The sequence below is a fragment of the Castanea sativa genome, chromosome 4 (genome assembly GCF_040712315.1).
Source record: "Castanea sativa cultivar Marrone di Chiusa Pesio chromosome 4, ASM4071231v1".
In the NCBI taxonomy this organism is placed as follows: Eukaryota; Viridiplantae; Streptophyta; class Magnoliopsida; order Fagales; family Fagaceae; genus Castanea; species Castanea sativa.
The window spans coordinates 7,705,347-7,722,863 of NC_134016.1; the positions used below are offsets into that span (position 1 = coordinate 7,705,347).

General features: G+C 37.5%; 2 protein-coding genes across 2 annotated transcripts; one reads left to right on the forward strand and one right to left on the reverse strand.

Moving 5' to 3' along the window:
- Window positions 1-479: 479 nt before the first annotated feature.
- Window positions 480-932, reverse strand: LOC142632387 (uncharacterized). The gene has a single exon (XM_075806807.1). The coding sequence runs from the start codon at window positions 930-932 to the stop codon at window positions 480-482; it is 453 nt and encodes a 150-aa protein (XP_075662922.1).
- Window positions 933-8,829: 7,897 nt separating this feature from the next.
- On the forward strand, window positions 8,830-12,049 carry LOC142632388 (pentatricopeptide repeat-containing protein At5g55740, chloroplastic-like). Its single transcript, XM_075806808.1, has 3 exons — window positions 8,830-9,150; window positions 11,442-11,612; window positions 11,774-12,049. The coding sequence occupies exons 1-3, from the start codon at window positions 8,830-8,832 to the stop codon at window positions 12,047-12,049; spliced, it is 768 nt and encodes a 255-aa protein (XP_075662923.1).
- Window positions 12,050-17,517: the final 5,468 nt, after the last annotated feature.

Genomic DNA, 17,517 nt, shown 5'->3' on the forward strand with positions numbered 1-17,517 from the left:
ATCCCTTAGGATGCGCCTATCCACTTATGGACTCATATATATTTTAGGACATCCTTTGGGATGCGCCCATCCACTTATGGACTTATATAAATTTCAAGGCATCTCTTGGGATGCATCCATCCACTTAAGGACTTAGTCGTAGACGTGATTTTGTAGAAATATATATATATATATATATATATATATATATATATATTTGTGTGTGTGTGTGCGCGCGGGCATGGTATATTTGAATAATTCCTCTTATTATGATAAACATGTGCATAAGCCAAAAATTGTTCTAAAAAATTAAAAACCTGCCCCTTGGGCTAAAACAGTACTGTAGATAATAAAAAATAACTAGAGAGAAATAAATTGGAAATGAGGAATGGTGGTTTGTATGCTGTCATATACTGGTAGTATTTCTTTAGGTGCTTGGTGTTCCATGGATTATGCAACTTTTGTCCGTCGAGCATCTTTCAGTGATAGGTGCCTTTCCTCTACCACGAAGTGATTCTGTAGGGTCCTTCCCAATTAGGTCCTAGCTTCCCTTGGGAGGGATCTCTTGTAGCGCCTATCACCTTCCTCAGGACAAGGTCTCTAACTTGAAAGTCCCTGTGTCTGACTTTGGAATTGTAGTGCTTGGCCAGGAAGTCCTGGTATCGTGCTAACCTTTGTTCGGTTGTTGCTCTAACCTCGTCCATTAGGTCCAATTGTAGGCGTATGGCTTTGCCGTTCCTACTCTCATCATGATTCTCCACCCTGTAACTTGTAAGTCCGACCTTAGTAGGGATAATGGCCTCACTCTCATATACTAGTTGAAAGGGTGTTTCTCCTATAGGTGTTCTAGTCATCGTCCTGTACGCCCACAGTACACTTGGCAATTCGTCTGGCCATATATCCTTTGCCCCCTCAAGTCGAGTCTTGATGTTTTTGAGTAAGGATTGGTTCATGACCTCAACTTATCCATTGGCCTGAGGGTGGGCAGGTGAGGAGTAGTGATTCTTGATCCCCGATTGTGAGCAAAAATCCCTAAATGACTTGTTGTCAAATTGCTTTCCGTTTTTCGGGACCAAGACTCTAGGGATCTCATGCCTGTAGATGATGCTTTTCCAAATGAAGCTTCATACGTTTTTCTCCGTGATGGTGGCCAAGGCTTCAGCTTCCACCCATTTGGTAAAGTAATCTATGCCAACCACTAGGAACTTTAGTTGTCTTATTGGTATTGGGAATGGGCCAAAGATGTCCAACCCCCATTGAGTAAAAGGCCATGGGGTCGTCATCGGAGTGAGCTCTTCTGTTGGTTGCCTAATGACGTTGCTAAACCTTTGACATTTTTTGCAAGTTTTAACATAAGCTTGGGTATCCTTCTGCATGGTAGGCCAATAATATCCTGCTCGAATCAGCTTATACACTAAGGACCATGATCCCGAATAGTTTTCGCAGATTCCTTCATGAACTTCCCTCATGATGTAATCTGCCTCCTCGAGGGTCAGGCATCTTAGGTACGGTCGGGAGAATCCTCTTTTATACAAGATGTCTTTTATCAGGACAAACCGTACCGACTAGACCTTCAACTTCCTTTTGGCCTCTTTACCGTTGAGTAATGTGCCGTCTCTTAAATACAAAACTATCAGTGTGGTCCAGTTGTCTTGTGAGCCTATTTCCTGCATATCTACGTCATCTATCAAGGGCGAAACCTAAACAAAAGAAAGTACCTTATTGGAGATGAGCATGTGTTCTGCTGATGTGGCCTTAGCAAAATGGTCGGCTTGCTCGTTCTCCTCCCTTGGGATTTGAACAAACTTGGTTTGAAGGTCACCTACCCACTTCCTTACTTGCTTTAGGTATTTCTTCATCCATTCACCTTTGCATTTGTAGTCACCATTCACCTGACTTGTAACCACCTAGGAATCGTAATAAACAACCAGACTTGCAGCCCCTACTACTTTGGCGAGATCTAGTCCTGCCACTAAAGCTTCATTCTCCGTCTCATTGTTGGTTGTAGGGAAGTCAAAACAAACCATATACTCAATCTCGTCCCCTTCTGGAGAATGGATTACTATACCTACTCTGCTAGCCTGCCTATTGGATGATCTGTCTGTATGGGATACTCCATTGAGGAAGCTCATCTGCCCTCCGGCCTTCCATATTGGTGAATTCCACGATGAAGTCAACGACCACCTGTCCTTTCATGGCAGTGCGCGAACAGTATTGTATGTCAAATTCGCTCAACTCTATTGCCCATAACGCCATTCGTCCAGCGACTTTAGGATTACTCATTGCTCTTCGTAGAGGCTTGTCTGTCAGAATGACCATGGTGTGGGCCTGAAAATATGGTTTGAGCTTGCGAGTTGCGGTCACTAAGGCGAAGGCTAGCTTTTCCATTAAAAGGTACTTCTCCTCTATGCCTCGAAGTGCCCGGCTAGTGTAATGTACGGGCTTCTACACCTTGTCTTCTTCTCTAACTAAGGCTACACTGATAGTAACTGGGGAAATGGCCAGGTAGAGAAATAGCTCCTCCCCAAGTTTGGAAGGACTTAGCAATGGCAGGGAAGAGAGATATGTTTTTAGGTCCTTGAATGCTTGTTGACATTCAACTGTCCACTCGAAGGACTTCTTCAATGTGTGGAATAAAGGCAGGCATTTGTCTGTTGCCCTTGACATGAATCTGCTGAGCGCTGCTACCTTGCCGTTGAGGCTTTGCACTTCTTTTATGTTCCTAGGTGGTGCCATCTCCATTATGGCTCGAATCTTGTCTAGGTTGACTTCAATGCCTCTCTGAGACACCATGAACCCTAGGAATTTTTCAGTCGTTATCCCAAATGCGCATTTGCTTGGATTGAGCTTCATGATATAAGAGCGGAGGGTATCGAAGGTCTCCTTAAGGTCGTCCAAATAGTCATCTTCCCGTCGACTTTTCACTAGTATGTCGTCCACGTAGACTTGGACATTCCTCCCACGTTCTTGAGACCGAACAACATCACTTTGTAACAGAGAAGGCCTTGGCTAGTGACAAACGAAGTTTTTTCCTGATTAGCCTCGTCCAACTTAATTTGATTGTAACCAAAAAAAGCATCCATGAAGCTCAACAATGGGTGTCTCGCTGTTAAGTCTACTAGGATGTTGACCCGCGGGAGTGTGTAGCTATCTTTGGGGCATGCCTTGTTTAAGTTCATGAAGTCTACACACATCCTTCACTTTCCATTGGCTATCTTGACCATCACTACATTGGCTAGCCAATTGGGATAGTATACCTCCCTGATGAATTCTACATCTTGCAATTTGCGGACTTCTTTTGCTATAGCCCTATCTTGCTCCTAGGCAAACACTCGCTTCTTTTGATGGATAAGGGAAAAGAGGGTAATACATTCAACCTGTGAACCATAATTGAAGGGTCAATCTCGAGCATGTGTTCATGGCTCCAGGAAAAGACGTCCTAGTTCTCTCTTAGGAATGTCGTGAGCACTTGACGAACCGGTGGACTGGCGAGAGTGCCGATTCTGGTCGTCCACTCAGGTCTGAAGTTATCAAGAAGTATCTCTTCCAACCCTTAATGGGCTCTACAATTGTCTATTCTCTTTTATGCTCATAGTCTGTAAGTGGTCGTCCATCTCTAACATCACTATGTAGCACTCACGCGCTGCCACTTGGTCTCTACGTACCTCTCCTACTCCGTACTCGGTATAGAACTTGATCATCAGGTGATAGGTTGAAGTCATGGCCTTCCACGAATTGAGAGTAGGTCAACCCAGTAGGGCATTGTAAACGAACGAACAGTCGACGATAAGGAAAGTAACATCCTTAGTGATCTGTTGAGGGTAATCACCAACCGTCACGGGCAATGTAATTGCACCGATGGGATATACTTTCTCCTCTAAACCCGACGAATGGTGCATTGGTCAGTACGAGCCGTTCTCTCTCGATTCTTATCTGCTAAAACGTCAGGTAATAGAGGATATCAACAGAGCTACCATTATCGACTAGGGTCTGGTAGGTGTTGTAGTCTCCCACCCGTATGCTAATAACAAGAGCATCGTCGTGGGGGTGATGGAGACATCGAGCATCTTCTTTTGAGAACCCAACTATGGGGTTGTCCACCCATTCTGTCTTTGGAATGAAACCCATCAGCTGGACATTTTGAACCATCCAAAGGTAGGTTTTGTGTGCCTTCTTGGATGAGCCAGACGCTGTGGTGCCCCTTACAATCATCCTTATGTCCCCTAAAGGTGGCCTGCGGCGCTCACTACCAGCTTGTTCCTACAGTGGCTCTGTCCTTTCTTTGCTGACGAATTGTTGTAGTTTCCCCTGTCTGATAAGGGCCTCAATCTGTTGCTTCAAGTTATAGCATTCAGATGTGTCATGATCGTGATCCCGATGAAAACGACAAAACTTGTCTCTAGACCTCTTATTGGGATCTCCCTTTAACATGCCAGGCCACGTCAAGGTTGTACTGTCCTTGATCTGCATCAGGACCTGATCGATCGAGGCAGTCATTGGGGTGAAGTTTGCAAACATTTTAGTGGATGGTTTGGAGTGCCCATCCTCCTGTCGGTCTCTAGTTCTAGTTGTCTTTCGTCCCTTATCCTGCCGTGCATCTTCTTGCCTTTTCTTTTTCTTGGGTTTTTCCTCTCAGGCCAATAGCGCGTCTTCTGCGTTCATGTACTTAGTAGCTCGATAAAGCACATCTGACATGGTCTTTGGGTCATTTTTGTATAAGGAGAAAAAAAAAACTTCGCCTTCCACAAGCCATTGGTGAATGCAGCAACAAGTATCTTGTCATTAGCTTCGTCTATCGAAAGGGCTTCTTTGTTAAAGCGCGTTATGTAATACCTCAATGTCTCATCTTCCCGTTGCTTGATGCTCATTAGGCATGCTATGGACTTCTTATACTTGTGCCCCCCAACAAAGTGTGACGCAAAATGCATACTTAGCTCTTTGAAGGTACTGATGGAGTTGGGCGTCAACTTGTTGAACCATACCCTTGCGAGAACTTTCAGCGTAGTTGGGAAAGCTCGGCACATGATTTCGTCCACAACACCTTGTAAGTGCATGAAGGTTTAAAACAACTCCAACTGATCCAAGGGATCCTTAGATCCGTCATAGGCTTCTATCTACGACATACGGAACTTTGGTGGAAGAGGGAACGAAGTGACGAGTGCAGTAAAGAGGGAGTCCGTCCAGAGGACCAGCTTGTCAAGGTCGTTTGATACCTGTCCCTTGAGAGCGTTCATCATGAAATCCATCCTCTCCTTCATCATATGCATCTCTGTAACCATGTGCGGTGGTGCCGTATCAGCGACGGACAGACAGCTTATGTCTTGTCATTCTTGTCTACTTGGGGCATTGCTTCCTTCTAGTCCTTCTTGGTCCCTCCTTTCAGCACTGGTACCCTTTTGCTCCTCTCTGCGGTTGTTGGGTCTAGCATTCCTTTGGAGCAACTGTTCTTCCAAGTCATGGTTTTGCTTGGTAAGGCGTTCTACAGCCGTGATTAGAGTCTGTACCTACCTTTCGAAGGCAATAGTGCGTGGTTCATCTCCTTGGTTGTTGTTGGTTGCCATTGAGCGAGTGAGTACCATACAACTCTTTGCCTGGGAAGTGGTAGTATGGCTACTATAGTTCTTTCCCACAGACGACACCAATTGATGATGTCAAAAATCGTCAGTGAGTTGCACAGTCCTCATGTGCCCTAAACAGAACCTGCAAAACAAAAACAAAGAAAACCTTACAGAGAGTGCTGGTGTGGTACTAGCCAAATACCCTTTGAAGGTTAAGTTAGAGAGAATTTCTACAACTCTAGAGTGCTAGAGCTGGGAAAATTACACGTACCTTGATTTGTGAGGGCTTTGGGGTTTTTATAGTAGTGTAGATTTGACCTTAGTTTCTTGGTGAAGAAGGCATTTCCTTGTGTAGAAAATTCTCATTAATACTAATGTTTTATGGGATTCTTTCCTTGGAGGGATTCCTCCAATCACGGTTGGGCATAGAATGCAAGGTATTTCCATACTAAGATTCTTGGAGACTACTCATGCCACGTATATGCCATGTGGCTCTATCAAGCAGTCTCCCTTGGACTCGTCTACCTTAAGGAGTCCATTCGTCATCTTGCCTCTCCGTCTAGGTCACAAGCCCGTTCACTAGTTCTTTGGTAGGTAGAGTATTTAGGCCGTCTCTTTTGGCGACTTCGTCATTAATGTCTATTCCCGTTATTTTTTTTCTGTCTGCTTAGGGATTTTATCCCTATCAATATATATATATATATATATATATATATATATATATATATAGGGACAAAAAATGATTTTGTCTAATTTATACCATGATTTTTAATTAGCCCGTACATAATAAAGGTCAATTGTAATTTTTTGTTATAATTTAGTGTGTGTGTGTGTGTGTGTGTGTGTGTGTGTGTGTATATATCATATCATATCATATCATATCATATACTATATATAATAGCAGAAGTTTAGAGAAAATTATTCCTACAATCAAGGAGGTGCTGCCATGTAAGAAAAGTGGCTATTTAAAATTCAGACATGTTTCACTTTAAAAAGCTATACATTATATTATTTTAGAAGCGAGGGAATTTGCAGGCTAGCACAGTAGGGACAAAAAATTTAATAAGTTAACGCTGGTTTGTAAGCATTTTGGAAACTAGCATCTCGAGTTTTAGAAACTCGAGATGTGGATAAAACTCGAGTATCACAGACTCGCTTTCGGCCCGTTTTGTAATTGATGAGGTGGACAGAAAACACCACATAGATCTCGAGTTTTAAAGACTCGAGTTCTTTGAAACAGAAAATCAAGTCTTAGACACTCGATTTTCTTGGAGGAAACCATTTTTGACACATAGATCTCGAGTCTATAAGTCTCGAAATTTAATTAAAAATTACTTAGATCTCGAGTCTTAGAGACTCGAGTTTACACTACAAAAAACGCGCGCTATAGCCGCGTTTTTTAGCCGCATTTATAAAAAAACGCGGCTATACTTGACCTATAGCCGCGTTTCTAGGAAATGCGGCTATAGACCAAACCTATAGCCGCGTTTCTAAAAAACGCGGCCATAGGCTAGGTCTAAAGCCGCATTTATAAATGACTTGAGCTGCGTTTTATGTCAGGTCTATAGCCGCATTTTCAAAAAACGCGACTATAGGTTCAACTAAATAATATTTTTTAATAGACTAGCATGTACTGTCGAACAAAATATTTTTTTATAAAGGCGGGGCTATAGCCGCGTTTTAAAAAACGCGGCCATAGGTTAGGTCTAAGCCGCGTTTTTTAAAACGCGGCCCTGGGTTATATCTAAAGCCGCGTTTTTAGGTGCCTTGAGCTGCATTTTTAAGTCTGGCCTGTAGCCACGTTTTTGAAAACGCGGCTATAGGTCCAGCCAAATAATATATTTTTTTTTAAAAAGATGGCCTGTGCATCTGAATAATTTATTTTTTTATATAAGGGAGGGTCTATAGCCGCGTTTTCAAAAACGTGGCTATAGGTCTAGCCAAATAATATATATATTTTAATAAGATGGCCTGTGCATCTGAATAATTTATTTTTTTATATAAGGGAGAGCCTATAGCCGCGTTTTCAAGACGCGGCTATAGGTAACACCAATAAAAAAAAGAAAAGAACCCCACTTTCCCACCTACCCCCACTCTTAACTTTTCTTTCTTTGGTCCTTCTTCAGTACGCTCTCTTTCCTGGGTTTCTTTGCTCAAGAGTTCATGGGTTTCTCTCTTAATTTCTTCTCTGCAAATCGTGTCAAGGTCTTCTTTCTTTCTTTTTCTTTTTTTCTTTTTTTTTCTTTTTTTTTCTTTTTTTTCCTTTTTCTTTTTTCCTTCTTCACTCCAGCACAACACTTTTTTTTTTCTTTGTTTCTTTGCTGCTACTTCTTATTTTCTTTATTTCTTTCTTTCCTTCTGTTTTTTTCTTTCAACACAACGCACACACTCCTCTCCCTCAGTGTCCCACCGATACACTCCACACCACCATAAGAAAAACTAAAGGTTCACTCATCTTTACTATTCAAGGTAAAAATTTTCTAATCTTTTTATGGGTATTATACTTTTGCTAGAGGTTATTTTTGCTATTTTGTTGCTGATATTGTGTTTATGTTTAAATGGGTTTGTGTTCTTGAGCTTGTTCTTGTGTTTCTGAGCTTGTGCTTTTGTGTTCTTTGAATGAATTTAGTGTTAAATTTTGGTTGGTTTTTTTGAATGAGAGGAGATTCATGGGTTTGTATTGTTATATTTTGGAGCACGTTGTATTTGTATTGACAGTATGTTGTGTTTGATTTTGAATTTTTTGGATGTGTTTGTATTGTGAATATGTTGTGTTTGATTTTAAACTTTTTGGGTTTGTGTTTGATTTTGAATTTTTTTTTTTCGTTTGAATTTTGAATTTTTTGGGGAAAAAAAACCCAGAATTTGTTTTTTTGTTTTTAAAAAAACCTTAATTTTGAATTTTTTGGGGAAAAAAAACCTAGAATTTTTTTTTTGTTTTTAAAAAAACCTATAGCCGCGGTTATAAATGCAGCTCAACGTGGGTCTGTAGCCGCGTTTTTTTAAAAACGCGGCTATAGACCCGATGCCTATAGCCGTGGTTAAAAACGCGGCTTTAGGCCTGACCTTGAGCCGCGGTTATAAAAACACGGCTACAGACCCGTAGGGGCTGTTGCTGCGCCACTTAGGCCTGAGTTGTAAACGCAGCTCTAGAAAACGCGGCTATAGCCTATAGCCGCGTTTTCGGGGTCTATAGCCACGTTTTTGAAACGCGGCTATAGACCCTGTTTTTTGTAGTGTTAGCTGGGCAATATCGCAGCGGTAGAAGTACTTATTGGTAGTGCTTCAAAAAATGAATGTGAGTTATGTCCAAAATGGAATGAGTGAGGAAGCGGTTGAGGTATTTTATGATATGAGAGTGGAAGGTATTGAACCAACTCGACTCACTGTTTCAAGCTTTCTTTCAGCTTCGGCTAATATAGGTGCACTTGAAGAGGGCAAGCAAGGGCATGCTATTGCAGTATTAGGAGGATTAGAGTTGGATAACATATTGGGTACTTCTATTATAAACTTCTATTTCAAGGTCGGCTTGATTGATGATGCAGAGCTAGTTTTTAGTAGGATGCTTGAGAAAGATGTGGTGACAACTAACGAAAATGGTAGATATTTAAGGGTAATTGGAAAAGAAAATCATGTACTACCAAGTCTGCAACTTTGGTAAAACTTTCCTAGGTTTTTCTATCAAAGAAAAAAGAAAACATAGAACTGTACGTCTGAACATTTTGTTAGAATTCTCTAGTTGCCATCACTGATGATGTTTTGAGCTCTGTTTTTTTTTTTTTTCTTTTCTTTTGAGCTCTATTTCAAAAAGTCCAACATTACTTATTATTATATGCATAGCCATCTCACACTCAAAGCAGCTAGTTCCCTGTGGTCTTTACCTCTACTCGATCTTTTACTATTTATATCTCTGAGACTTTAAAGAGAAATGGAAAGGGAAATCATCCCAGAAATAGATTCAGACATTGAAAATTTTGCAAAGAAAAACACACAATTTGAAAGATGGTTGAAGGGAACGAATTCCAATTTCCAAGGGTGAAACTGGGCAATCAAGGACTTGAGGTAAAATCCAATGACATTCTTTGAATACCTTTTCAAAAAAAATTTCGAAAGAAACTTCCACTTTGTATATGTTCAAGTCACATTTCTTTGAAAACTCACTGCATAATTTAATCTATTTCGAATTTTTAAAGTTGCAATAATCCATCTACAGTAACTCAATACTCATTAATTACTAGTTTGAGTCTCCAATATTGCATATTTATTATCTATTATTGTTGGAATATTCATGTGTAAGAAATGTATAAAGTCGGAGTAGTGAAGTCACACGTTGGATACTAATGACAAAAATAAGCAGTTAATATAACATAACTAGGCTCAAACCCATATGTTAAACTTTTAAGATAAGTGACATCTTATATGTTATATTAACTACTCGTTGGGCAATTGCCCCAATAAAAAAAAAATTTATGACTCTTTAATTTAGAATCTATCATCCTTTTGAAACTAGTAATTTTAAGGGGTTGGAAACAGAAAATTGGTCCAACGTGTAACATTAATTCAAACTTTCGAAAAATGATTAAAAATAATAATAAAAGTTTTTTTCATATCATTAAAAAATAAAAAATTCCCCTGTAGTTAATCAACTGCATGACATCAATCCAAAAGGAAATTAGAACTCCTAGAATCAAGACTATTGCATCAATTTAAGTTGCAATGCACTAGATAGGTTGAGGAGATATTAATTCTAGGATAAATTAACCTTTTTTATTTGAACCCAAGATATATTAACTTTTTTCAGCCAATAAATAAAAGACTTCTTAAAAGATTTACTTCTCAACTATTTAAAAAAAAAAAAAAAAGGTCCAAGTGCTACCACTACTTCCCTATAAGATTGTTGGATGAGTTTAACTCTAAGAAAAACCAAACCATTAAAAGACTTTTAAAAAAATATATAGAAAAAGAATGTACCCGCAATGCAAGTTACAGACTTGTTTTAATAAAGGAAAGATTAGAAGAAAATTAAGACCAATTTCGGGAGTCGCCAAGTAACCTTTTGTGGGATCAGAAGCTTTAAGCTGCAATTATATAAAAATAATCCTATTGCACATGGTAGCGTGTATGTACAGTATTTTGTAAGAATATCATGGGGACAAGTTTAGTATGTTAGTTAGAGACAAGGAACGGTGCATCATAAATTTGAAAACAATTTGTGTGAGGCTATTTAGTTAGTCACATGCTAGATTGAGAATGAGTTTGTAGAGAAGTGCTTAACTTTACCAATCTTAAGAAATGGCTACAATTATTATGCCTTCTATATTCATTTCGCACTCTTCAACAAGAACTTCCTACTGCAGCAGGAATTGTGTCACTGCTAAGAAACACAATTCTTAAATCAAAGCATAAGAAGTTAATGGCAGCGGTTCTGTAGGTTATTTTTTTAATTGGTTCAACCTCTAAAAAGAGGAATGATTTAATAATGGGCAATCTATAAGCATTGGCATAGTGAGAAACTATTCATGGCAGCAAGTTTAAATGGGAATGCTAAAACAAGAGTTTTTGGATACTTATAATTGAAATGTGTTTTGATGTTATGATGCCCTTGAAACTCTGTTTTATGACACCAATGCACCCATCTGTATACCGGAAAACCAAGCTCAACATGATGAACTGAACATATTAAGGTGATTGTCAAACTGTTAAGGTAAAGTTTAAATCCAAAGAGATTTGTTTAATCTTCTGAAGACAGTAGTGTGATAGTCTGAAAGATGCTATCTGTTAAACTTAAAGAGTAGTTAGAATTCTCTTGCCTAGTATACTAAGAAATTTTCATATAATTGATACAAATACACCAACTTGATATTTTTAATGTCATTTTAATATTTTTAATGTCAATTTGGGCAGGTTGACAAGGCACTTAATATACGCCAACTGATGAGATCAGAAAACTTGAGGTTTGACGCTATGACTCTTGCATCCTTGTTGTCTGCTTCGGCAGATATAAGCAATATGAAACTTGGTAAGGAGGGGCATTGTTATTGTATTAGAAACAACCTAGAATCTGATGTGGTTGTTGTGAGTAACATTGTAGATATGTAGGTCAAATGTAATAGAATTGCTTATGCAAGACAAGTTTTTAACTCCACAATTAAGAGAGATATTATATTGTGGAACACTATGTTGGCCGCTTATGCAGAGTTGGGTCAAAGTGATGAGGCTTGAAATTTTTTTATTAGATGCAGCTGGAGGGCATGCCACCAAATGCTATATCATGGAATTCTGTAATTTTGGGTTTCCTTAGAAGTGGCCAGGTCAATGAGGCTAGAGATATGTTCTTGCAATTGCGTTCCCTTGGTGTCCAGCTTGACTGGATCTCATGGACTACTCTTATCTCTGGTCTGGCTCAAAATGGTTTTCAAGATAAGGCAATTTTGGTTTTCCAGCAAATGCAAGAAGCAGGGATTACACCCGATACCACTAAGCCTTTTTTCTACACTCTCAGCTTGCACTGATATGGCAGCATTACATTATGTAAAAGCTATTCATGGCTATGTTACAAGGCATAATATTTGCTTATATCGATTGACTTGTCTACACTATTATATTTGAAAATTAGAATCTTTCACATAATCACCTATCAACAATGTTACTTTCAGCATCTACAAATTACAAAAACCCTATTAGTGACACACTGCAATATATTCAGACATATCTCTGAGGATTTCTATCATTCACCTAGGCATAAATCTGTAATTTTTCCATGATAAAAAGTTAAATATCTAACAATCACCCAAGCTGTAGCTTTTAATCTGTTAAATGTTATAAATTTTCTTAGCAATAAAAATAATAGAGGCTATGGATTCAAATGTTCTTTTCACTCAATTTACCAGCCACCATTATTTAGCTTTTGACTGGAAGGTCAGCAAGCACTACAAGTGATCACCCTGATATATTAAAAAAAAAAAAAAAAAAGAGCACCTAACAACGTATCTTCATAGACCCATGAAAGTAATGTCACTTTGAACCCAAGAAATTGTTGCAAACAACTTCAAGTGTAAAAAAATCTCAATTTTTTTTTTCTTTAAATTTTCCATATAATAAAATAAGGTATCAAAACTCAAAAGCCCCAATTTTTGTTTAAAAAAAATCGTAATTATAACCGAAGAACAAAAATAAAAGCACAAATTTCCCTAATTTTAAGCCTAATGAAGAAATTTGCTTCATTTCTACACATTTTATAAGTATTACACTTTGGAAGAGTTCTGCAACATTTGCAACCACCTAATAACAAAGATTTTACTAACATTAATCCCAGCAACTAAACACATATCAAGCATTATTACCCAAAAACCAACAAAAACAGAATATGCCAGCAACCCAAATCATACAACAAGTAACAAAACAAATTCGTCTAACTTAAATCTTACACTAACAAGAAAAACTAAGGCACTAACAATGGAAATTATCAAACACAAACACTTCGGCTAAACCCAAATGGAATAATTATTTAAAAAGCTCAAATTTTTATAAGAAAAACATACCTTCAAACTTCCGTTGGTAGGGACAAAAGGGATTTTGAAGGTATGGGTGAGGGGATCGTCTGAAGCCGATTGTGAGGAAAAAGGAGACTGTTTGAGGGTGAGGGTGATTTTTGTTGCACACCAAGGGGTTGAGGGTGACTGGTTTGGGTGCTTGAGTGAGAGTGTTTGAACTTTAAGTGAGAGTGTTTGAGAGAGAGCGTTTGAGAGATTGAGAGTGTTTTAGAGTTTTTGAGAGTGTGAGTTTTTGAGTGAGGTTGAGAGAGTGTGAGTGTTTGAGTGAGGCGTTTGAAAGTGGCTGTGTGTGTATAGTGTGTTGATTTCAAGTCTTATAAACTCGATTTCTGCGTGGCTAAATTCCCTCCACGTGGAAAATTTGTCCACATAATGGTATTGACAAACACCACAAATTGAGTTTTTAAAGCTCGAGTTTTAACTTGATCTCGAGTATGAAAAACTCAAAATGCTAGTTTCCAACATTCTTTTGAACAGTGACAACTAACGAAAATGTTAGTAACAACTAACGAAAATGTTAGATATTTAAGGGTAAACGGAAAAAAAAAAAAAAAAAATCTTTTACAAGCTAAACACCATTTGACTGCTTGTTTGGTACATTAAAAAAAATGATTAACATTTTCTCTCTCTAAAAGAAAAATGCCTAGCGATATTGTGACACAGAAAAAGGGAAGGAGGAAAATAAAACTTGCGATCCAGTTGAGATTCGTACTGCCGACCAAACTTAGACAACCAAACGATGAAATCGAGAGAGAGGCTATGATGACACGGAGAAAGAAACAGAAAAAGAGAGAGGCGATGAAGACAAGGTGAAACAAATATAAAAAGAGAGAGGTGATCTTGGTACACGGAGAAAGAAGAGATCGCCTCTCTGTTTCTGACATAACGCCTCTCTACCCACAAACAACGCCTCTGATGGGTTCTATTCTTTCTCTGATTTTTTTTAGGTAAATTAGATCTATTATATGCATTCAATTTTTTCGATTTGGTTCTAGATTTGGATTCAAAAAATAGGGCTAAGGAAATTAGGTTTTAATATGTTACTATTCTTTTTTTAAATTTTTTGGTAATAGATTTTTTTCAATTCGTCTATTTTGGAATTAAATCATTCAATTTCAAAAATTAACCGGTTAAAATACTATGCACACAGAGATAGAAATAGAGAGAGAGTGGCAGTGAGGCCTAGGACATGGAGAAAGAAACAGATTTAGACCACCATCGTCCGTTCCCTTTCCAGATTTAGACCACCAGATCGCTGGAACTGACATCGGCAACGGTATTTTTTTTTTCTCAATTTTGTAGGTTTGGGTATAAATTTTAGATTTGATTCATTTTTGTTATGGGTTTTTGGATTCTCTTTCAAAATGTTTGTTTTCTCAATTTTAGATATTTGCTTTTGTTTTGTTTTTTTAGATTACAGAAATCACTAAAAATATTGATTTTAGTTTGGGTACTTCTGTTTCTACTCTTAACAAAATCTTTGGGAATAAATAAGTATAGAGTTGAATGTTGCATTGATATTTATTTTAGGTTTTTTTGTTGTATACCCATAACTAGTAAAGTTCTTGTTTTTTTTTTCCCCTTTTCTTTTTCAAATCTGGGAATTGAATATGATTTATGGTTTGTTTGGAAGTTTAGAGAGGGAGGAGAGTAGAGGGGAGTAGAGGAGAGGAGAGTAGAGTAGAATGGTTATCTTCCATCTTGTTTGGATATTTTTAAAATTAGTAAGAGGGAAGAGAGTAATTAGCCCTTCCTCTTGTTTGAATGTTTTAAAAATTAGGATGAAAATGAGAGGAAATGATTTAAATAGACAAATTTACCCCTATTTGAAAATGAACTTACAATATTGGTCTATAATTAATTTGTTAGATTAAATCATTATTTAATCAACATTCTCATTTCATCGTATAGCACTAACAAAAGTATAAAACTACTATTAACTATTATAAAATAATTTTTATTACCTCAAAAAAATTATAATAAAAATAAATTCAAAAATTCAAAACCCAAACTAAAAACAACAAAATCAAAACAAAAAAATCAAAATCAAAATCAAAATAAAGACGCTGACTGTAAAACACTATGAAAATTTTTCTGATTCTCTCGTTAGCTTCAATCTTCTACTTTTCTCTAAGCAATTCCATTGAAGATGATGTGATGTGCTTGCAAGGTGTGACAAACTCGCTCTCCGACTCGGCCAACAAGCTGAGTTCATGGACCTTCACAAACTTGTCCGTCACTTCAATCTGTAAGCTCCAAGTGGTTGCATGCTGAACGAGAAGGAGAACCGACTCATCAGCCTTCAGCTTCCAACAATGCAGCTTTCTGGCGAGGTTCTGGAGATCGCAAACAGTTCTAAAGTACTGCCAAAGCCTCCAAACCCATCTTCGGTCCAATCCCTTCTCAAACCTGTACTAGATCTCTCTAGCAACGCTCTTGCTGGATCGATCTTGCCAGAGATCGCAGATTGAACAGCTTGATTTTCAGTAACAACCGCCTCTCCGATCTGATCCCGTACTAGCTTGATTTTGTTTTGATTTTGTTGATTTTAATTTGGGTTTTTTGTTATGGATTTAGTAGAAATTGTGTTTGGATTGTAAGAGAGCACTGGGAAAATTTGTCATTTGTGTTGTTAAACCATTTGTAGCGAAATAGTGAGATTCAAATTTTTTTTTTTTCCATTCACCTTTAATTTTCCCAGCAAACAAACAAAATTATTTATATAATCGGTTTGTAATTTTGTTAATTTGGATAGGGTAAATTAGATAATTCATTTTATCAATAATTTATCTACTTTACTCTCCCTCCAAATCTCTCCAATTTGGGGGAATTAAAAATGAGGAGTTAGAGATAGTTGAAACCCCTCCAAACTCCTCCCCTCCTTCCTTAAAAAACTTCCAAACAAGGTAATTGAATTACTCTCTCTCTCCCTCTACTCTACTCCCCCTCCTTTTTTAAACTTTCAAACAGGCCATTAGGTTTGAATTTTTTGGTTGGATTGCTTTACCCTCGCCAGACTTAGACCACCGGAACCACAATCACAGAGAGAAACAGTTCTTAAGGCGCACATCAGAATGAGAGAAACTAAAAGTTTTAAGGAAAAAAAAAATCAGTTCTAATTCTTATTTTTCATTTTTGTATTCCTTTTTTTTTTTTGTTAATGCTATTGTTCTCTTCTTTCTTTCTTCTTATTCTCTGAATTCTATTTGGTTTTTCTTTTCTTTTTTCTTTTTTTCTTTTTTTTGTCTACAATCGTTCTGTGGAAGTTTCTGTTGAAAGGTAAAACCTCAGTTGCTGTAAAAAAATGTTTCAATATCAAACATGAAAAATTTGGGGCTTTTAGAGTAACGACTAGAGATTTGAGACTTTAAAGTAGAGAAAGAAAAATCAAAGTCTTCACACACAGTCAAATTGCTGAAATCGTTACCTGTAAAGTTTTGTTTTTAATTCTTAAAATCTTTGAAATACTTTGGTTTGATAGGGGCACATTTGCATTAGACATAATTTTTGAAGAATGAAGTGGATTTTAATCAGAAAGTGTTGAAGCCCAACTGAAGATTTTTGGCAAAAACAAGTTTGAAGAGAAGCCAGTAAGCACCACAGTTTTGAAATTTTCTAATTTGCATTTTTTTAATAGAATAATTTGCATAAGTTCATGATTTGTTTTTAGCATGGCTCTTCATTAAAATTTATCTTTATACTGTTGAAAGCAACAATGTGTGCTAATTAAAAAGTAGATTTGGGTGTTTTGTCATATGATGAGTTGCCTTGAATGTGTTTGATTATAGTTGTCAATCGGACTCGCATTAGAGTTGTGGCTGAGATTTATACTACTTTAATTCAAAAGAACAAAAAGCAAGCCCTCTCTCAAAACTCTTTTTAAAAAACAGAAAATGCCGAGAAAAACCTGCACTTGACCATAAATTAGGATTTTATTTACAATTATTTCAATGAATGAATTATGTAGACTGCTTAAACTATCTTTTGGAATTGTCTTCCCAGTTTCAAGCTTTTTTTTTCTTCTTCCTTGGGTAAACAATATTGAACTTCTTCTTTTCTTCGTTTGCAACTTCATCCTGATGCAAACTCAAGATTTACCCTCAAAATCAAATGGATGTAATGTATGTACGGCCGTTCTTAGTAATGCAGTGGCTGAAAAGAACTTAGCATCAAAAAAGGATCAGAGGGAACATCCTAACAAACCTGCAAGATAGCCTGAAGGGGATATTCTATGTAGTTGAGAGGGAATTAGTGGCTAGAAAGTGGATGGATTTACTATATTTTGTACATTGATAGCAATTTTCCATTTTGACTTGTAGGAACATTCTCACAAATTTGGAGACTACTACCTCCCTCTTGGCTTATCTGATATGTACTGAGTACCTACTTTACAATGAGCATAAAGCATGATATTAAATCTATATCAA

What these genes read in the sequence shown, in the direction of transcription:
- LOC142632387 (XM_075806807.1), bottom strand. Translation starts at nt 932, where the DNA reads ATGAACCAATCCTTACTCAAAAACATCAAGACTCGACTTGAGGGGGCA.
- LOC142632388 (XM_075806808.1), top strand. Translation starts at nt 8,830, where the DNA reads ATGAATGTGAGTTATGTCCAAAATGGAATGAGTGAGGAAGCGGTTGAG. An exon ending in AAAATGGTAGATATTTAAGG is followed by an intron (nt 9,151 to 11,441) that starts GTAATTGGAAAA and finishes CAATTTGGGCAG; the next exon opens with GTTGACAAGGCACTTAATAT. An exon ending in TAGAATCTGATGTGGTTGTT is followed by an intron (nt 11,613 to 11,773) that starts GTGAGTAACATT and finishes TTTTTTTATTAG; the next exon opens with ATGCAGCTGGAGGGCATGCC.